We start from the raw sequence: 22,964 nt of genomic DNA, 5'->3' as shown, positions 1-22,964 counted from the left end.
CACCAAGCTATACCTGATCCCAGGTCAACTTTTTTCCCCAGAAACAACTCATTTCTGGGTCTCGCGGAGGTCCTTTCTCCTCAGTGTGTCTAGGTCAAGGCGACTGACTCAGGAGCGAGTGAAATATGCTTCCTCGCTCATAAAAAGCGTAGTGTGGAGAGGCGCAAGGTGTCGTTAGGTAACGTTTCCCTAACTTCCTGTTATGACCTGAGGTCAGGTCGGTTGTGCAATGTTACGTTACTTGTTCCTGGTGTTTACATTCACCTGAAAACTGCGAGGGCGTTGAATGGTGAATTCTGTACCTTTCTTAGGCTTGGGAATTCTCGTTATGTCTCCGTGTCTTCCACAATCAATCTTGCTTTTGATACATTTTTATCTATTTATTAATTTACTATTATATATTTTTACCTCCTCTTACTTCTCCCTAATGAACACCTTCATATTCTTTGGAAGCTTCAATTTCATGTCAGTGGCCCCTTTGGTGGGCTTGTTCCATATGAATAGGTCTCATCTACTGAATAAAAATAACAATAATAATAAGCATACTTCAGAAATAAGTACCCAAAACTGGCCTTACTGTCACCTTGATAAGATAAGAAAAGAGATAGCTAAGTGCTCGCTCAAAAAAGGACACCAGTGTGACCTTGCATCTAGAGAAATGTCAATAGAAAATGGCTTAGCTTCTCGACTGCGCCTCAAAATGAATAGGCCCCAGATTGAGGGAGCCATGTACCCCTTCCCTAACCAAATAACAGGTGTTTCCATTTACGACAGGACCGAAATACCCGTGAATACTCGTTCAAGGAGTGTCATTCAGGGGAGAAGTTACGGACCCATTCAGAGATTCGTCTCCAATGAGCAAATAACCGCCCCGGGGAATTTTTGCATTCTGGCCTCGAGCCGGCCCGTGGGAATATATTCCCGTCAGGGGAGAGAGAGAGAGAGAGAGAGAGAGAGAGAGAGAGAGAGAGAGAGAGAGGTTACTGTTCGCTAGACATTCTTGCACAACCGGGCTTTTGAATGGTTCCTTTTGATCATCCAAATTTAACATGCAGTGGCCCTTAATAACTCCAGCGAGTATTAACCGCTCATGGTGCGAGCCTGCCACATAGCTGCCTATGCTGGATCGAATGGCCGTCAACATTATTCATAATACACATGAAATCATACCCTATTCTCATATGACAGTCTTTTGGGACGTGGTTCTCCAACCTGGCCGTGAGCCACCACAGTCGAACGACATCCAGGTTCATAATTCACTGCTTAGGTCAACACGGACACACTGGGATAAAACAACGGGACGAATGCGTTCCTACTCGCTCGGGATCGAACACGGGACTTCTCACTGCTAAGGATTTATTATCAAAATTTATTATAGCCCAGTTACGGAGCATAGCCATAGACTTGCTTTAGTTAATAGAGAAAGCAGATTTGAATGAGATTTTTGGATTTTATAACCAATCACATTGAAGATAAACCGTTTGGGCCCCAGCTGAACATCTGAGGTACGCCCAGGCATACAATTCAACCTGAACTCTTAACTGGAAAGGCAATAGATACTGTACTGTCAACAGGTACAGATGCACAGTACATTAAGAAGCTAATAAGGATTATTATTATTATTATTTCAGTAGATGAAACCTATTCACATGAAACAATCCCACCAAAGGGGCCACTGACTTAAAATTCAACCTTCCAAAGAATGTTTGTTTCAACCTCCCAACGCCAACCCCACACTCCAGCCAAAACTAATCACGATACAGAAATTCATATGAATATTCGCACACCATATCCCATTAGTTAAGGTAAGAAGGTTAAGCAACATTAAAACAAACGTGAATTTCGTAAGAATGTGACCCTGTCCACAACACCGGAAACTGGAAAGTAGTAAATGTTGCTCTGCCAAGGCCAAGGAGAACCTTACATAATACTGATTAGGAGAGTCTAATCATACCTGTGGCGCGAGGATTGGACACCATGTCTGACAGTTTACAGAAAAACATGTGGGTATTTGTGGAGGTAATAATCAACTTATCTCACTGTTTTCTAGTTCAACTATAAAAAAAATATCAACACATTTGAATGGGATGGAATACAGAGTTTAGGCCAAGGACTGGGACCTAAGAGGTCATGCAGCGCTGGAAAGGACATTGAGAGAAAGGTTTGACAGGTGTAACAGGAGGAAAACCTCACAATACGAACGGAGGTACAGTAAAATCAATGAAAGGGGTTGCAGCTAGGGGACTAAGGAAGGGACGCTGCAAAGACCCTTAAGTAATGCCTACAGTGCACCGCATGAGGTGCACTGACGGCGCTATACCACTACGGGAAGGGGATCTTACAGACAGATGTATGTATGCATAAAATATCTAATAAACTCCAGAGCACATCAGTGCACGTCACGTCACGTCTTTTAAGTACTAGACACTTCTTAATGTTTTTCTGAAGACTTCAGAACATCAGTATTGGAATTAGGGCCATTTCCTCCAAAACGTTGACACTATAAATCAACTGTGGTATTTTCTCTCGAAGTTCCTGAACTCAGTATAAATCCTGGGTCTCGTTCCTGCCCTGGAAATCGAGGACATTTAAGGAAAACCACGACTGCTCTTTGGAAACTGCAAGCATTTGGTATAGAAAAGGGGTCCACTTTCTGGAAAAATCCGACATTTAGTAAAGGGGTGTGTTCCCGGAAAAACACGACATTCAGTAAAGAGCAGAAGTGGGTTCTCCGGAAAAACCCGACATTCAGTAAAAAGCAGAGGTGTGTTCTCCGGAAAAACCCGACATTTAGTAAAAAGCAAAGGTGTGTTCCCGGAAAAACCCAACATTTATAAAGGAGCAGAGGTGTGTTCCCGGAAAAACCCGACATTTATAAAGGAGCAGAGGTGTGTTCCCGGAAAAACCCGACATTCAGTAAAGAGCAGAAGTGGGTTCTCCGGAAAAACCCGACATTTATAAAGGAGCAGAGGTGTGTTCTCCGGAAAAACCCGACATTTATAAAGGAGCAGAGGTGTGTTCTCCGGAAAAACCCGACATTCAGTAAGGGTTTGTTCCCGGAAAAACCCGACATTTAGGGTATTTTCCGGAAAAACCCGACATTTATAAAGGAGCAGAGGTGTGTTCTCCGGAAAAACCCGACATTCAGTACAGAGCAGGGGTTTGTTCCCGGAAAAACCCGACATTTAGGGTGTATTTTCCGGAAAAACCCGACATTTATAAAGGAGCAGAGGTGTGTTCCCGGAAAAACCCGACATTTATAAAGGAGCAGAGGTGTGTTCCCGGAAAAACCCGACATTTATAAAGGAGCAGAGGTGTGTTCCCGGAAAAACCCGACATTTATAAAGGAGCAGAGGTGTGTTCCCGGAAAAACCCGACATTAAGCAAAGAGAAAGGATGTACCCTGTGAAAAATCGTGAGATATAACCAAACCTCGGTACCTGTCTTCTAGAAGCGATGACGCGAGAATCTTAGCGCTTAGTAGATCCTGCATAATTATGAGAATTAAATGAGGTTTATGACGAGAAAGGAGGTAAAGTAAGTTCTAATTTCCCACTAAGTCTCGGTGAGTGATCGTAGTCAGGGTAACTTGGCTGACACGCAACTATACTGGTTTAAAAGGAGAACTTGAAGTCGACGCGGATTCTTCGCGGTAGAATCTCATTTTGTTTTTGTACATCTTCTATTTATTTTTCTTTTTCTACTGTGAATATGTTCTATTTACGTTTGGAATTGTGATTCTGTTTGCGTTACGTAGTTCTGTGTCAGGGTACTTTCACAGTTAGCTGATAAGGGAATCAGTGAATATATTAACATGTTTAGTTGAATATATTAACATGTTTAGTTTTAAGTTTTCGTGCTTCAAACTCTTCTATTTTCTCTAAGCTGATATTTCTAAGAAAACTATCAATGCATTTCTAAATATCCACGATAATAACTCTGAATGAACCTCCTCATTCCTTAAAAGAACTGACTGTAATTATTCTTACTTGATCAATGTTTCAAAGCACTGATTCTTAGTGATTCGTAAGATACCAAAACGTCACATATGTTTATAGGATTAAAAATTTCAATACTGCATTAATTGTAAGTACATGTTTTACAAAGTAGGTCGCACAACTGTTGATCCTGTTCTGACAAATCCTAGGTATATGTAAGTGTATGTCTGATCCTGTTCTGACAACAGTTGTGCAAGCGAGTTTCGAAACAGACTTGAATCAAGGTTCCGAACGACAGACTTTATAACACCCGCGTCCCTGTCTCTTTTTGCAGATATTGGCGGCGTTATTCGCATCGTTATCATCGGTTTCGATCGGTTTCATCACAGCTTATTCATCTCTGACTCTCCAGCAGCTGAGGAATGAGACTTCTGTCGACTACATCGACTCCAGGGACTCGGGATGGATTGGTGAGTCGAGCTTTCAAATTTGCATACAAACACATCCGCGCGAGTAAGGATCCCATTGAGAGCGGATGGAGAGTAAAAAAAAAAAATTAGCGAGGTGACTTCGAGAAATTTCCAACTGAAACATCCTTTGATTATGCAATGATATCAGGAGTTGCCATTTCACTGGTTTTTTAATCATTTTCACATAGTTCTTTCTACTGTTCTGTGTGAAAATGGCTGCAAAAACACGTTTCATAATTAAATGAGCCAATTCAGAAGTGCGTAAAGCTATAAACAATCACGACTGTATAGTTTAAGCAAGGTCGGAATCTAAACACTGATCGGCTGTGTAGCTTCTTCTAGATTTAACTGGCCTTATGCCAGCACGGGCCCTTGTTTCCGGCAGCCCTCAAGCACGTAGCTACTTAGCATAGTGGTACCAGTAGCATGCCCTTGAATAAATGTAATGCCTCAATCACATCGCAAATAAACGATTGATCACTTGCCAAGTACCTACTTTTTAAAAATCCTTTTAAAATTCAGTTGGCTCTTGAGAAATGTGTCCTTCAGACCTATCTCTCTCTCTCTCTCTCTCTCTCTCTCTCTCTCTCTCTCTCTCTCTCTCTCTCTCTCTCTCTCTCTGGGAAATGCGCAACACAGACCTACCCTTTTGCACAGGCAAAGGTGTTTTTAATTAAAGGCTCTGACGCATCCGAGTAACCTGTAGTGAGGACTACGCATTCCTTCCTCATAACTTTGCGGTGGAATGTAGACTGTACTGGGTGCATCCTGTAACTGTAATGACACTGTGACTGTAATCTATTGATCTTAGGGATTCTTCTAATATATATATATATATATATATATATATATATATATATATATATATATATGTATTTTCGTCAGTTGTATGAACAACTTTCTACAGAGAATTCCAGCAATTTTTGTATGATTTCATAAACTGTTCTACCTTCCAGTGCAAACACACACACGTACACACACACACACACACACACTGCAAAGACACTTTCAGACTTGGCTTGTTTGTTGTTTGAACTTGTGATTTTTTTTTTTTATTTGTTCAAGGACCTTGAAGCAAGTAGGACCTGCTGGACAACCTCGAGTTCCTCTTCTCGAGGGCAGCAAAGGTTGACCTTACTTTTTGTGACGTCATCTCAATGATATTTCACGGGCCCACACAGCTAGGGGTGGGGGGAGATGTTTAGATTTCTTTCTTAGGATCAACGCGTGCCCCCACCTGGGTCTTGGGGGGTAGGGGGGGATGGGGGACGGGTAGGACTAGCAACCTCATCATGTAAATAAGTAATTATTAAAGAAAATGAGAGAGGACATAAAAGTAAATGAAAGAAAAATGAATTAAGACGAGACGTCAAGAGGCAAAAAGTGTTGAACGGAGACGTATTGTAATACATTTCCCTTACTTGAGTCAAAGGTTTAAATGTGTATTTTAACAGAATTTACGTATGAATATGTATGTATAACATAAGTGAATGTTTGTATGTCTGCTATATGTATGATTAAAATGGGACTATATGTATTACTGATATTTGAATGTACTAATATATATATATATATATATATATATATATATATATATATATATATATATATCAACAACGAATATTATTATTATATATTGTCATGTCTACTGACACAGTTAACAGTAAATATAAATTAAAACATTTACAATATAATTTGTAATTGTCACTATTCTCTACGCTGTTTCATAGCATTATCTCGAGCCATTTTTCTGTGAAATGAACTTTGACTTTTTTTAAAACTTAAAATCATTTTTATTATCAATATTCTCTGTACCATCTAAGACTAATTATATTATGCTATTTTTCTATGCAATAAGTTCGACATTTTATTTTAACTGAATGAAAATAATTATATTCGGTATCTTTACTGTGGCGGTCACTCGACCGTGACGAGCCATTAACTTGATCCCAAAAGACTAGCAGTCAGGCTCTCGTTACCCAAACAGGGTTTCCAACTTAATAATAATAATAATAAATAATAATAATAATAGCACGGGGAACCAGGGTTGGAGTAGCCAGTGACCTGTACATGAAAGAGGCAAAATGTCGAAGGTGAATAAAGTTGATAAAACCCGTTCTTTTATTGTCTTCTTGTGGCGCCACCTCCCCAAAGCACGGGGCCACAAATATCCCCAGTGGCGCCTCTCTCTCTCTCTCTCTCTCTCTCTCTCTCTCTCTCTCATAAATTCCTTCGTTCTCTAGTCCCTCTGTTCGTGACGAGTCTTACATTAATAGTTTAACGACCATAGCAATCTGTTAAACAGGCATACGCGCGCGTGCGGACGGGTTTTACGCACACACACACACACACACACACACACACACACACACACACACATATATATATATATATATATATATATATATATATATATATATATATATATATATATATATATATATATATGTGTGTATGTATAATTTTAGTGTGTGTGTGTGTGTGTATAATTTTGGTGAAACAGTTAATAACTATTAAGCCCCAGCAACGACGGAACGTGAGTTGCATAGAAAGAAATATGTTGGGGGCGCTCGCTGCGGTCGGCCAGACAAATTATGATTACATCACGAACAACATTAAACTTAAATCTGTTTAAGTATAAAGTCAGAAGAAACTTCATTAAAGCTGAAATAGCAAAATAATGCAAAACATCGCATGGGACTTTATTTATCACAAGCAAAAAGAGGAAAACACCCTTTTGTATATGACAATTTTCGTATTGAACACTCCTGTCAACATCGAGTTTCCCGCGCTATCATCTTTGAGGCCAATCGGTCTAGCGTCTGGAGGGAAACGTCATTAAATTGTAGAACGTTTGTTTTCACCTCGCTCATGCTATGCCATCTTCCCCTCTTTCCTCCATTCCTCGGCGGTTGGCTGAAACCGGTTTATGAGACAGAACTTGAATTCTGTCCGCCACAAACCCTCTCATATTTCGGCCGTCATTTTCCCCTTGGCTTAGCGGCAGTTGCCAAGTACTGTATTATTATTATCATCATCTTTGGCAAAATGAACACTTCTTGTTTGCGTGGGTGGTCAGTGTCGCTGCCTTTCGTAGTTATTAATTTGATGGAGAAGAAGGTAATGGGTTCAGCTTGTTTGTTTGTGATTGGGGCGTGAGTTTGTGTGTGCGAGAGACGTCGTAAAATTGACTAAATAGCAACTGTTTGCGATGCCGTTCATTTGAACTTGAGGATTAATGTTATTTTATAAACGTGGAGCGAAAGGTCGCGTGTATCCAGCCCTATCTGCAATGACGTTTTAGGTGACTTATTATTCCTCTTGCAAAGAAAGTCAAAACATTAAATGAAAACAAGACGCACCAAAAGTGATTTTAAAGCTACTCTGTCTGTTACGTCATACGCCACTTTGACAAACATCTCCCCTACTCTCAAGTTTAAGGAAGCAGCGAATCCACTCATGCAAAATGATCAAATAACCCGAGAAACGGCCCTCCCCAAGGTCTAAAAATAACCTGACCCTCCGTTATTCATATATTCTATGCCAATCAAGTGCAGTTTAAGTCTAGGGACTCCGAAGGTCAGATGGACCACTCCGTAAGAGAAACAGTTCTCGTTTCTCCTTCTCATCCTTCTTCTTCTTGGCTTTGTCTGTGAGGCAATTAGATCGGAGATCATTCCTCTCCTACTTAAGATGAAGATGACTCGTAATTTCATTCCTGAAGTCGCCCGGAGGCGTCACGGGGCATGCGTGACCCTAGGGACAACTTGAGGTTCTGTGGTGAGCTGGAGTATGGCGAATAAGTAAGAGGGTCTTCTTACGCAACGTTTCTATTCATGTTATCTTTTTACCCATTCCGACAGTGCCCTCTCTCTCTCTCTCTCTCTCTCTCTCTCTCTCTCTCTCTCTCTCTCTCTCTCTCTCTCTCGTCACTGGAATCATCAAAAGAAGCTCGTGATAACATATTCATTTTTATCCTTTTTCAAACTTCAATCTTCTTAAACTGTCAAGAAACTCGTCTTTCCAAACTGCCGTGGCGAAATAATTCAATCACGTTCCATTAAACCATCTTGTCCGCATTTACCTAAACAAATAATTATGTACCTGGAGCATATTTGAATACGGTGGGTTGCAGTCAGGATTGGGAAAGAATTCACACCCCAAATAAAAAAAAACTGGTTTCATCCAGTTTAGAGGCTTGTGCCGACATACCGGTTTTTCTACGAGAGAGAGAGAGAGAGAGAGAGAGAGAGAGAGAGAGAGAGAGAGAGAGAGATGTAGCTTGTTACAGTTGTTAATAAGAAAAATAGCTCCTTGTGGGTAGAATTTGCCAAATTCTATTAAGACTCAAATAGGAATCACGCGCCAACACTAACAATGTGGTCACATGTACAGCTCACCCAAAATAATTGGCCAACTCTTCCAGTAGAGCTGCGTCCACCGAACAATGTCTTGCTTCTCTCGATGCACGCAAGGAGATGAGCTTTTTTTATCTGTACAATATCAATATTAATCTTAGGAATGGCGTTGTGTAATAGAATGAAAAAGGGATCAGCCATTGTGAGGAAAAAGTACGAATCATTTTGAAAAATTCACTTCGCTTTGCAAAAAAGATGAGTCTAGGAGTCGGTCTAAGACTAAACCCAAAGTTTAAGCGCGATTACTGACACGTAAATATCTGACAATTGTCTCTGAAATTAAAAAGAATAAACAAAAAAGATATATATTTCACAACGGCTGTCTAAAATGCACTTAAAAGACCAGTTTCCATAATTTCACCCCTTGCTCATGACTCGTGGACTGTGAAACAAGCGAATACACAGTACCCCAACTAAACATTTGGCCGAAGTTTTGCTAAGTAACATTGCTTGGCAGCTTAACATCAACGAGACAACGTCAGTGCGACGGCAGGGAGACGGAAAATATCAATACGCTGCTTAGAAGTGCAAGACACCGCTGTACTAGGCCTAATGTTCACCACGATCAGCCGGTCGTTGACACGGCTCGCTTAAACCTCCTTAGGAAACGACGTAGTTATCTAAAGATATAATAAGTTTCTAGGCGATGAATAAACCATCCACAAACAGAATTATATGAGAGAGAGAGAGAGAGAGAGAGAGAGAGAGAGAGAGAGAGAGAGAGAGAGAGAGAGAGAGAGAGAGAGAGAGAGAGCTGTTTGCAGAGTTGTCTAACAAAGCTTAATCCAGAGGCAATTTATTTTACACTACCGAAAAATGAAATGATCTTGTATCCGTTGTTAAATGAATTACAAAATATACAAAGAATGAATAATTCGCCGTACAGTCATTCACGAAAAGTTTTATTCTTAAAGTTATGCAAAATTTGACGCAATTTAAACATTATGTTGGTAAGGGTTTTATTGAACTTTCATAGACCTATGTTGACAACTGTCACTTAGAAATAAATAGTAATAGTTACAAATATCGCTAGCCTTTGAAGTATAATGGTAACTTGCTTCGAATTAGTAACATATCGGTACAACAACGAAATAAAACGTAAAATTACAGCTGAAAAAGGATAATACAATTTTTGCTCTGAAGTGGCTTCACGCACTTCGTGTAAAGTTGCCGGATAGTATTTTTTCAGGCTATTATCCGAAAAATTGTGGAGTTTTAACACTTTTTTCAGTCAATTTACAATAATTCATTAGGTAATTAAACATTTTACTGTGTTTTTATAAAATTCACACACAGTAATTACAATGAAGGCAAATAAAAGCAAAAAAAGGAAAAGAAATTACATGTACCGACCTAATGGGTGACTTGTCCAACTCAGGCCGGGAGGACGAGCAATGGCGGCAATCTTCTCACCTTTTTCTTGTCGTTTTGTCGCAGCCACCTTATTTTCCAACGTTATAACATTACACTTAGTATCACTGGCACTGTTATCTTCCTTCCGAGCCGTGGCACTGATTATTAAAGACGCGAATTCAACGAAAATAACGGAAACACACACGTTTGAATTGGCTGTTTGGCGCGGCGCCGCCACGCGGCCAAACTCGAACTATTACGTCCGAACGTCTTGTAAATAAGATAATATTTTGGCATTTTTTAAGCTTTAAAATGATATTGTGCTGTATATTGCAGTATTGTTTGTTAGTTGATATATTTTAACACTTATTTCCAAGTGGTTTTGCACTTTTTGTTATCGATTTCTGTGTTTATGTGGCATTTTAATTTGTCCCTGACCGAAATTGAAACCGTTTCAGGATGTCTGAAGCGTTTAATTACACATAACTCTCTGAAATAAAAACTTCACTTACGCAAGGTTTAAAAAATGATGTTTAATATGGCGCATTTTTATTAAATAAACATATTTATGTCTTTCGTTAGGTTGTCCAAACGCTAATCACATTAACAAGATTTATGCAAAACAGTTTTGTGTTATAACTGATGCGTCAACAATACTTTTTTTTAAGTCTCACAAATACGGCTTCGTATAAATTAGCCTAACCTCTCTCTCTCTCTCTCTCTCTCTCTCTCTCTCTCTCTCTCTCTCTCTCTCTCTCTCTCTCTCTCTCTCAAACGCCCATTTCGACACTGCCATGAACTTTTTCACTGACTGATTATTAAAAGAAAAAATAAAGATAGATAAAAAAGATGTCGTGAGGCTCCATTAAGTATAAAAAGAGGAAGAAGCCGCGCGCATGCGCGTGGCGCGAGACACTTGTTTATCCTAGACTCATAATGTCTACCAAGTCAGCTTCTCAGAAAACATGAAGGAAGTTTGAAGTCTTCATTTCAGACCTCAATTGGTCTGACGAGTTCAATGCCATACCGCACCTTTTATTATTATTAACATCATCGTTATTATGATTTATGCGATATTCAATGTTGCTTTTTTCAAGGCTTATAGTTGAGACGGGAGAAAATGAAAGGTGTTATTGTACTTTAGGTACGAAATGGTTACTGGTTCTTTTGAAGCAATTTTCTTATTTGCATATTATATATATATATATATATATATATATATATATATATATATATATATATATATATATATATATTAATATTAATATTAAGCTACAAATATAGTTTTTTTTAAACCTTTGGGCGTCAGTTATTCCCAAGACATATTAATTCGATTTTAAACGATATTCGTGGCTTAATATTTATTAATATAATAAAGTCACGAGTGTGTAAGTGACAAAAATTCATATGTAATATATATGTAAATTGTCCTTTTATTATTCTTATCATTCCTGTTAAAAATATTCATTTTAAACGATTTTTATAGCTTTTTATAGGCCTAAGTCTCCATATTCATTGTAAACATTTTTATAGCTTTTTATAGGCCTATACCACATCTCCATTTCATACGAACCTGACTGACCTTAACCTTAACATCCTCCGTATCCTTCCAGCGTCCTTGCCCTCGATCTCGTCTATCGCCGGGTCCCTGATGGGCGGCTTCATCATGGACGCCATAGGACCTCGCATGACCCTGGTGGTCACGGCTCTGCCTTGCCTGCTCTCGTGGTCCTTCGTCTCCTTCGCCAACAGCATCGTCCTGATCTACGTGGGGCGTTTCATCAGCGGCATCTTCCTGGGTATTTTCTCACCTGTGCCTCAGGTAAGTTGCGGGGCGGGGGCGGGGTGGGGAGGGAGGTTTCTCTCACTGGGGTGGGGGTGGTGGGGGGCGTTTGGGGGATCATTACTTTGCAGAAATTGGCTTTTTCATGAGTCATGCTTTGTCTGGGTATGTTAATGCGTGTTTTCTCTCTCTCTCTCTCTCTCTCTCTCTCTCTCTCTCTCTCTGACAGGTTCAGATAGAATATGGTATGGTGAAGCTGGTTTAATCTCTCTCTCTCTCTCTCTCTCTCTCTCTCCTGACAGATTTAGACCATATGCTGAAATCTTTAGTCATATAAAAGAAATACAATACTGATTTAATCTTTCTCTCTCTCTCTCTCTCTCTCTCTCTCTCTCTCTCTCTCTCTCTCTCTCTCTCTCTCTCTCTCTTGAAACCATTAAACAGACACAAGAAGAATTAAATAATGATTTTAATCTTCGAGGAAATAAACTCCACCATTCCTCACGAAATATCTCACGGCGAGTAAACACCGCGCGGAATTTATGGCCCCCAGAGGAATTTAATAGAAACAAATGATAACAGAAACGCCAAAATTAACACCCGCTAACCTACATTCCCCCGACGCAGGCATAAATGATTGCGCCAAAAGGAGACAGCCTCAGTTGGATGAAAGCAGTGGTGGGGGACGATATATCTTTTTGTTTTATTAAATTTTGAGGCCATTTTGAGGCCATGGGCTGAGAGAGAAAGAGAGTATCTTATTTTATTTTTAGGCCATGAGCTGAGAGAGAGAGAGATGGCTTACGTGTCATGAGGTACAGGAATTGAGTAAAGATCTCTCTCTCTCTCTCTCTCTCTCTCTCTCTCTCTCTCTCTCTCTCTCTCTCTCTCTCTAGAGCTACAATGACCTCTTAACTACAAAGCATAAGATCTGAATTAAGAAACTTTGGTGCCCCTGACAGGGTTCGAACCTGCGGCCAGCATATGTGGATTAACCTTATCCACTTGACCACGGAGAATTTTATTTATAAATGTTTTAATACATGTGTATACATATATACATATAATTAAATTTCTGACATTCTCATGAGTTTATATATATATATATATATATATATATATATATATATATATATATATATATATATATATATATATTTGTTAGAAAAATAAGACGTTTATTTTAATATTTAAGATAATTATCAAATGGATAAAATATATTCTATTCAATAAAATGAGAAAATACTGATAATTTACAAAGTCAAATTATATGCGAGGCCACTCAGTTATTCCGTTAGATTATAATTCTCTTAGATTTTCCAAGTAAATTATTTTAAGCCCCTGCAGAATAATTCAGATTATTATTATTATTTTTTTTGGAAAGCTCCGTCGCACTCAATAATAATAAGAATAATAATAATAATAATAATAATAATAATAATAATTGATAAAAATTGACAAAAATCTGGAAATATCTGGACGGCAGCAAAAGAATTGTTGCAGACGCGCGCGTTGCCAGACTTCAATTGTTTTATTGGTCGTGTGCAATTCCTCTTGCTACATTTCAAAAGAGGAACCGCTTGTCAGTCTAGGGCGTCGAAAAATAGTTTCTCTCTCTCTCTCTCTCTCTCTCTCTCTCTCTCTCTCTCTCTCTCTCTCTCTCTCTCTCTCTCGCCAACCTATTTCACACTTGTGATTATAATTCTCTGTCTCTCTCTCTCTCTCTCTCTCTCTCTCATACAAACACACACAAACTGGTGACTATATAATAAATTTCTTTCTCTCTCTCTCTCTCTCTCTCTCTCTCTCTCTCTCTCTCTCTCTCTCTCTCTCTCTCTATACACACACACCCCAACCTATTTCTAACTGGTGACTATATAATAAATTTCTCTCTCTCTCTCTCTCTCTCTCTCTCTCTCTCTCACACACACACACTCCAACTTATTTCTCACTGGTGACTATATAATAAATTCTCTCTCTCTCTCACACACACACACACACACCCCAACCTATTTCTCACTGGTGACTATATAATAAATTTCTCTCTCTCTCTCTCTCTCTCTCTCTCTCTCTCTCTCTCTCTCTCTCTCTCTCTCTCTCTCTCTCTTATACACACACACCCCAACCTATTTCTAACTGGTGACTATATAATAAATTTCTCTCTCTCTCTCTCTCTCTCTCTCTCTCTCTCTCTCACACACACACACACACCCAACCTATTTCTAACTGGTGACTATATAATGAATTTCTCTCTCTCTCTCTCTCTTCTCATACACACACACACTACACTAATAATTTCTAACTGGTGACTATATAATTCTCTCTCTCTCTCTCTCTCTCTCTCTCTCTCTCTCTCTCTCTCTCTCTCTCTCTCTCTCTTATACACACGCACACACACACTCCAACTTATTTCTCACTGGTGACTATATAATAAATTTCTCTCTCTCTCTCTCTCTCTCTCTCTCTCTCTCTCTCTCTCTCTCTCTCTTTATACACACACACGCACACACACACACTCACTGGTGACTATATAATAAATTTCTCTCAACTTATTTCTCACTGGTGACTATATAATAAATTTCTCTCTCTCTCTCTCTCTTATACTCACTCACTCACTCTCTCTCTCTATATAATAAATTTCTCTCTCTCTCTCTCTACCCCATGACCCACTGAACATCACGTGTCTATCACGTGAGTTTCCCGAATTTCACGTCTCGTCTGACACCAGAAGAAGAAGAAGAAGAAGAAGAAGAAGAAGAAGAAGACGATGGAGATGAAGTAATTCCTAATGGAAATTGAGTTCAATTGCAATCCTGCAATATGTAAAAATACTTTCATAGCCAGAGCCAGTCTCAAGCGTCCATTACGAGCATATATCAATAATATTAATGTAAAGTATGTCTTCTGTAATGGGTATTGATTGAGGTGTGTCCCAATTAAAAATTCTGTTTGAAATTGTGTGCGTTTATATATATGTATATTAATTGCTAGCAGAATTTTCAATAGCCATTACAGAAGGCATACCTCACATTAATATTATTAATGTACTCGTAAATAAGAAATCAGGTCCCATGAACAGTTAAATATTGGTGTCCAAATGTGACGAGTGTATTAAATATATTTTTTTTCAGTTTTAGTTTTTGAGCAGCTGGTGTTCTTAATCTTTTACTTACTTAATCATTTCTGACACTCAGAAACTTTATTCCTGCTGTGACTAAACTGTGGAATGCTCTTCCTAACCTCAGTTGAATTGTGGGATCTCCAGAAATTGTAACTTGATCCAAATGCAGTTTTTTGTTTGTTGAGAAAGCTGACGTGAGTCTCACTTCGTTGTTTATTTGTTATTTGTCTTATTTATTTTACTTCAGTGTCATCTTATTTATTGTTATTTGTCTTATTCGACTTTCTTGGTTTTATCTTTTTTATAATTTATACGTTATTATGCAACTTTATTTTCTGTACTGGGCTGCTTTCTGTATTGGTACCCACTGGTCTTGCGGTAGTCTGCTTATTCAACTAAGGTTGCAAATTGGCTTGTAATAATAATAATAATAATAATAATAATAATAATAATAATAATAATAATAATAATTTCAAGTCACCAGGTATTGGTTATTGTACACAAATTATTCGACCTACAAGCTTGTTGGTGCGCGCTATGCGTGCTGGAACTCGGCGCTGCTGTCTCCCCTACCCTCCCGATCCCCTACCTACCCAGTCCCCACCCGTGGCGGACAAACAGGTTTGCACGAGGAGGGTGGATGTCTCCCCTACCATCCCGTTCACCTAGCTACCCCGCCCCCAACCCAGGGCGGACAAACAGGTTTGCACAAGGAGGGTGGATGTCTCCCCTACCCTCCCGTTCACCTACCTACCCTGCCCCCAACCCAGGGCGGACAAACAGGTTGGCACGAGGAGGGTGGATGTCTCCCCTACCCTCCCGTTCACCTACATACCCTGCCCCAACCCAGGGCGGACAAACCGGTTTGCAAGGGGTGGGTGGCTGTGTCATGTCTCCCCTACTGCCACTTGGGATAGGACAAACAAGATCCATTCGGATTTTATTATTTTAGCTTAGTCTGTTTACCTTGATTTCGTGTTGGTTTATCCTAATTTATCGAATACTTCCAGGTGTACGCCACGGAAATCGCCGAACCCAAGATCAGAGGCCTAATGGGTGCGTTCCCTGAAGCAGCAGTGGCCCTCGGCTCTCTCCTCTGCTATGCTTTCGGGTGAGTCTCTTACTTTTGTCTTCCTCTTGTAATTTGGTATTGATTTGCGTCTCTTATTCAGTTCATGTTTCTAGTGGTTGGTCGATAAGATATATTTATCAGAGACGAAGCGAAATCAGCAACGTTAACCCATCAGGCTGTAAATTGTTTTCTAAATTCTCATTTTATTAATTTTTGGGTAAACTGGGTGCAAAGAACGCTTCTTGTCAACACCAGGAGGGTCTGGGTTGCGTTTCTTAGTGGTTATTTTCTTTTAAAGTCAATTGTTAAAGTAGTTTTCATATCTTAGTGCCTTATTGATGTGCTCTTTAATGTTTAAACTTGCCAGTAAGATACTTTTATCAGATTAACATAACAAAAACTCAAAATTTGTTGATGATCAAGTTTCTTGATGCCCCAGACGTGGCTCTACTAACGGGTTTCAGACACTGATCAAGAGCCTTTGCCAGCTCTGTTATTCTCAAATGTAGCCAATATCAGGAGCGTCTGAAGGGATGTGCATAGACTGTCAGTGATCAGATCATTAGGCAAGCACAGATATTTGAAGGGTTAAAGGCTAGACAAGTTTATCTGGGGCTTCACTTCTTACTCAAAGCCATTGGTCGCTTATGGCCAACCTACATGTAACTCTGGCGTTTTTTCCCCACAGGCCCAGAACAGGCTCTCTCTCTCTCGTTACCGGTGTTATCGGTGATCTTCCATAACTCAAAGTAAAACACCCCATTTTGACTCATATAGATTCAAATATATTTATATATATATATATGTATATGTATAGAATTATATCATAATGGATAGAGAATGCTCAGTCTGTGTTGTTACTACTTGGTATCTGTTTGATGTTTGATATATCATTCTATAACATAAAAGCAGTTTGGTTTTGTTGTTGTTGTTGTTGTTGTTGTTGTTGAGTTCGTTGTTTGTGTTTCGACAACCTCCCGAGGGCCGCGCATGCGTAAGAGACTACAGGACATTTGTCCCTCTGTTCTTCAATTTGCAGTTCCGTCATGGACTGGCGCTGGCTGGCAATTGCTTCTGCCTTGGTACCAGGTATCCCACTCTTCGTCTCCATGCTGGTGCTGCCCGAGTCTCCACAGTGGCTGGTCAAGAAGGGAAGGCTGGACGCTGCTCACAAGTCTCTGAGGTAAGATTGTGTAGTTTAACTGTCTGCTGGGCCAAATGCTAATCTCATATACTGCTCATTTATAGCAAAGAACTTTTACTAGTCATCCTTCTGTAACTTCAAACACTGGCAGAGACGTGGTATTGAAATTTGCAGTCTAATTGTTTGTAGCTTTAAATCCTGCAGTATAACTCAGGAAAAGAAATGTGAAATGTGCAGCCTGGCACGCTGCAACTTAAAAAGTAGTAGTGGCAAATATAGTAAGGTTGTTGTAAAGGAGATTCATAGGTACTACAGTCTACAGATGTACAATACAAGGAACCTTAACCATAGCTTAGTCTGACATGAAATATGCCTGCTAAGTAAAAGGTTCAGAGTTTACTTTAAGCTTTAAATGAAATAGATCAACTGAATTAGAAACTTAGAGTATAGCTTCACCTTGGAATGAGGTAAGTCTGTTGAAATGGAGGACAGAATGCTAATCATTACAGAGGGGACTGATACCTGTTTTTCTGAAGATATCCAGGATGACTCTGAGGAAACTGACATTTTTTACACCATGTGGGTACTCTACAAACATCTTTGAAACTCCTCATTCTTTGAGTCATCTAACATATCTTCGAGTTTTCCTCCAGATCATAAGTTAAACATGTTTGACTTTTTGCAGATACTTCCGTAGTGAGGACCACAACGTTAAGGCTGAACTGGACGCCACCTATTCCAACATCATGGCCACGGAAGGAGCAGAGATATCAGTGTGGGAACAGATTGGCCTCTTCAAGTAAGTCTTTTTAACAGTTTCTTTGGTTGCTTTTCCTCAGTCTTAACTTTTCTTGCATTCAGTCACAATAATTGGGTGTTGTATTCTGCAGAGGCTAACTGTGCAAATTAATGGACTCTGTTTTATAAGAAAGTGTTTCCTGGTGAACAATAATGATATCTAGCACTGAAACCCTGTGAGGGTCATGGGACCTCATTTTTTAAAGGTTACTGATCGTTGTACTGAGCTGACAGTTGACAATTATTTCTTAGTGATTCACCAAGTTCGAGATTTTTGAAACTTAACTGGAATAACAGTCTACTAGCAAGCAATACTTGCTTTACACGATGCTTCTTTTTCCCAAAGAGCCTATTTCTCCCTACTACTTACATTCATATTCCCATATCTCCATTAAAAATATATATAAAGGAACTATATTTCCAATCTCCCTTTTCCCCATGCAGGAAGACCCAGAACTGGAAGCCCACACTCATCGTCTTCTTGGTCTTCATGTGCGGACAGTTCAGTGGCTTTGCCGTTGTGACAGCTTACACTGTCGACATCTTCAATGAAGCCAATACCAACATTGATGCCAATTCTGCAACTGTCATTGTTGGCCTCGTCAGGTGAGAATGAAAGAATGAGAGTATGTAATTAGCAACAAAGCAAACTGGAAAGAGTACAGTAGCCTCGACATGTGTTCTACTCTGACTAATGTCTCCATTTCTGGGCTATTTCTCACGTGACTTTCATTTCCAGATTCATCTCCACTCTGGTGAGCGCCGTCTTGCTTGACCGCACAGGACGCAAACCCCTCCTCATCGTTTCGGCCATTGGGTCATGCGTCGGCATGTTGTCCATTGGTGTCTTCTTCTATCTGAAAGGCGCAGGTTTCTCTAGTGTAAGTATGGGTGACCAAATAGCCAAAGTCACCTGGCTATCACACCTCGCTGTTTCGTCTTTATCAATATTATTACGAATTAGTTGAACTGGACCAGTGAGTTGCTGTAGTTGACTCTCAGAAGGTCGGTCCAAAGGATTTGTTCTGAAACAAAATCAGAAAACTGGAGTAAAGTCAAGTTTAAAGAAGTTAGGCAGCAGGTTGGAATACAGTGTGATACACAAGGCACACCTTAACTAAAGGGTGCCACTTTCCCTCACCAGAGTATCGCTTGATTTAACATGTTATTGGGTCTGTCCCAATGCATGCTTATTCACATTATGATGTTTCACTTTCATATTTAATCTTCCATTAAATCTCAGGTCCCAGTGCTATGCCCCACCATGTCCATTGGCTATTCTGTTTCACCTTCCATGCATCTTTAAACCTGCTGGAAATGCATTTCAAACCCTTTCAGAAATCTGTCCCATCCCAGACAATCTCTTGACAAGGCCTGTGAGCCTGTTTTATGATTGTCACCTATGAGCCCACAGTATCTCCAATTTCTTAAAAGTAGGTTGCCTGGGCACAGTAATGATGTAACTGCTACAGTCTAATGTAGGCTACAGAAAGGCAGTAATAAAGGAAGTGTGTCAACATAGGTTCATATTTCTGTTTTGTGTTTTTATTATCATGAATACCAGTGTTCATCATTCACTAATGATGAAATCTGCAATCTGTCGCGTCAGAATTTCTTAACTGTAGACCTAATGCTGGTGGACTTAGTATATTTTAACAGGAAACATTGAATAATAAGTCATGTGGTAACTCAAAGCCAAGCACAGTGGATGGATCAGCCTACTATTATTTCTGACCTGTTTCACTGACCTCAATCTTTTCTCTTCTCCACAGGGTCTTGGTCTCCTCCCGCTGGCATCTCTTCTCATCTACGTCTTCTTCAACGAGCTGGGATACGGCCCTATCCCATGGCTCCTCTCCGGCGAACTGATTCCTCTTGCCGTGCGAACCATTGGCAACGGCGTGGCCGTGACTGCATACTCCTTGTTCGCCTTCATCATAGGTCTAACCTTCCCCCACCTGACAAGCCTCCTACCAACGTACATCGTCTTCTGGCTGTACGCCCTCTTCAGTCTGTCCGGGGTGGCGCTCGGCCTCTTCCTGCCGGAGACCAGGGGCAAGACGCTGGAGGAGATCGAAGGCTTCTTCGCCCCGAAGCCCCATAGGATACCCTCTGACGACGAGCCCTAGAGACGCCCTTCGTAGGGAGGCTGAAGCTGCTGCTGGTGGGCCTTTGGGGTGCCTGGCGTTACTGCTATACTGCGGCTAAGGCTCGAACTAACTCTAATGGTCCTGGGGCCACTCAAGCCAAGCCTTCAGAGGCCTTGGGGCTATCAGAGGCCCTCAGTGGCCTGGGGCAACTCTTGGCCTTCTCAATATTGAGTCTTTCACGTTTCGTATTTCTTCGAACCATTTTCCGATTATAATGAAATATTTTTAAATACAAATTCAAATGTATGGTGAGTGTATGTATACATACATATATACAGAGATGTATGTTTAGACATTTCAATGCAACGATACATATTTTTAAAATATATATGACACATAGGATACACATATAGATACATCCTTATATATGTATGGGATTATATACACCGTGTATGATATTATTATGTAAAATATATACACATACATGTATTTCTATGTACAAATGCTACATGAATACGTTTATATATATTTGTATGTATGACATATATGCATGCGTATATACAATAGTAAAAGAAAAATAGAGCTGGCGCTCTATCTTAGCTCTTTTATACGCAAAAGATATTTTTATACATTTTTTGTCAATATAACAAATTACGTAGCTAGCTACCACATTGTGACAACACGATGGAGAGAGACAAGTTTTTATTTTTCCGATGGCTGTTTATAATCTCATTTATCCACTCTACTCATTCTTCCCCCGCGTTGAAATCCCTCATCCCTCAACCCCCGTCCGTTCCCTCAGTTCCCCAGTAAGTTTTTAGCACTTCGATTTATATTTTTAGACTTAAGAATTTACAATTTTTCATCCCACGCATCCCAGACCTTGCCTATAATTCTTTTGACGTGGTTCTGTGCAGTTTTTGCAAAGGTTGATTTCCAGTGCTGGAAAAATATTTAAGAAGCTCAAATTGTTCGTCTGCCGCGGCAGTGTTCGTCTGACTGGGTGATGTGCGTGTGTGTGTGAATCTGCCAAAGAGGTGTTCCTCTGGGAGTGTAATAACTGTTTGTCTGACAACGTGGCGTTCGTCTGCTGACCAGCGCGGTTTCCGCCAGCCGCGCAGTGTTTGTCTGAGTGCGGTGTTCATCTGACCAAAGGGAATTGTTCCTCTGACCGCGTGGTGTTTGTGTGACCAGTGATTGTCCTTCTAGAATGGTGACGTTTGTCTGAACGTGCAGTGTTCCAGTTCCCCGGTGGTGTTTGTGAAGGGTGTTCATGCGTGGTGAAGGAGTGACCACTTGGTGTCGCGAGGTGGTTGTGCGCGCTGATGGTCTAGCCACTCTGTGTCATAGTGTTTATCCGCTGCGATAGTTTGACTACTGTGTTGCAGCGTGTTTACGCAGTGTGACGGTCTGGCCATTCAGTGTCACAAGTGTTTACATGTCGTGATGGTTTGACCACTCAGTGTCGCACTGTTTACACAGTGTGATGGTCTGCCCACTTAGTGTCATACTGTGTTTACATGTTGTGATAGTCTGGCCACTCAGTGTCACAGAGTGTTTATGCAATGTAATGGTCTGACCACTCAGTGTCATAGTGTTTACACGCAGTTATGGACTGACCACTCAGTGTCACAAAGTGTTTACATAATGTAATGTCCTGACCACTCAGTGCCACAAAGTGTTTACACACTGTTATGGACTGACCACTCAGTGTCACAAGGTGTTCCAGCAGTCGTGAGAGAATTAGTGGAGAAGAAGAAGAAGAAGAGGGGGCGACAAGAGCATACCGTTTCTCGTTTCCGGTACGAGAAGAGAGTGATGATTCTCCAGGATTTTCTTGTTTTTTAAATGTTGTTTTTTTATTCTTTGAATGCCCCTAAAAAGAGCAAAGTGCTTCCTGGATCCTGAATTCAGGCTCTCTGCGTTCAGAGCAGAATGAATTCCAAATTACGATGTTCCCTCATTTATGGAGAATAAAAATTTTAATACAATGATGCAGTATTTCATTTCTTGCCTGAATGATTTACAGTGAAAAATTCCATAAATCTATTAATATTATTATTATTATTATTACTATTATTATGAACGAACATACAGTAAAAAAGAATTTATTGATGATATAAGAAAGTGCCAATTTGCAAAAGACCTCTGTTAGATTTTTGGGTACCAATTAGAGTATGTGAGGAGACCTTCCATAAATTGCAACCCTTTTGCAATGTGAGCGAATTTGGACCACTGAATAAACCTGCAATAAACTCTTTTCATGTCTTTATTTTTGCCTCATAGGGCTCTTTTTATGAAAGAGAAACTCAGCAAGAGAAACTGTGGTATGTTGCAAATTCATAGCAGAGAATCAGAATCATTTCAATTCCCTTTTGGTCTAAAAAGATTTGTAACAGCAACACATGGAATTGGAGGGATTCCTCTGCCTGCAGTTTTTGGGAATGAAGTATGGGGCTGTTTGTAAACACTCCATGGTTCCTTTGGAGGAGAGGAGCCTTCGGTATTAAGCCGATATATATCCACCTTCGCCTCACCTCCAAGGTGCTAGTACTAACCATGGCAGAAGTTCAGTGGGACGCCATGTTTAGTACTAGCCCCTCGGGGATCAAAGATATCATCTATTAATATATAGAAATGGGTACATATAATACTGTACTTTGATCCCCGAGGGGCTAGGACTAACACGGCGTCCAATGAGCATCCGCCATGTTTGGTACTAGCACCTCGGAGGTGACGCGTAGGTGGATACATACTGGGTTAACACCGGAGCTTTC

The 22,964-nt window shown here is 40.1% G+C and overlaps 1 protein-coding gene across 2 annotated transcripts in view; it reads left to right on the top strand.

Moving 5' to 3' along the window:
* The window catches only part of LOC136856429 (facilitated trehalose transporter Tret1-like), a 35,556-nt gene extending 13,375 nt beyond the window's left edge, over nucleotides 1-22,181 (top strand). Inside the window, exons 2-10 of one of the 2 annotated variants that reach the window (XM_067134300.1) lie at nucleotides 4,273-4,408; nucleotides 11,793-12,001; nucleotides 16,094-16,194; nucleotides 16,844-16,904; nucleotides 17,195-17,338; nucleotides 17,985-18,098; nucleotides 18,542-18,703; nucleotides 18,837-18,978; nucleotides 19,870-22,181. In XM_067134300.1, the coding sequence (XP_066990401.1) occupies nucleotides 16,185-16,194; nucleotides 16,844-16,904; nucleotides 17,195-17,338; nucleotides 17,985-18,098; nucleotides 18,542-18,703; nucleotides 18,837-18,978; nucleotides 19,870-20,226 (990 nt within the window). In that variant the 5' untranslated portion in view covers nucleotides 4,273-4,408; nucleotides 11,793-12,001; nucleotides 16,094-16,184 and the 3' untranslated portion in view covers nucleotides 20,227-22,181. The remainder of the gene's footprint in view (nucleotides 1-4,272; nucleotides 4,409-11,792; nucleotides 12,002-16,093; nucleotides 16,195-16,843; nucleotides 16,905-17,194; nucleotides 17,339-17,984; nucleotides 18,099-18,541; nucleotides 18,704-18,836; nucleotides 18,979-19,869) is intronic. The other variant, XM_067134299.1, reaches the window with a different exon arrangement.
* Nucleotides 22,182-22,964: the final 783 nt, after the last annotated feature.

Source organism: Macrobrachium rosenbergii, chromosome 35 (genome assembly GCF_040412425.1).
Source record: "Macrobrachium rosenbergii isolate ZJJX-2024 chromosome 35, ASM4041242v1, whole genome shotgun sequence".
In the NCBI taxonomy this organism is placed as follows: Eukaryota; Metazoa; Arthropoda; class Malacostraca; order Decapoda; family Palaemonidae; genus Macrobrachium; species Macrobrachium rosenbergii.
The sequence above is the reverse complement of the archived record's forward strand: the minus strand, read 5'-3'. Positions and strand labels throughout refer to the sequence as shown.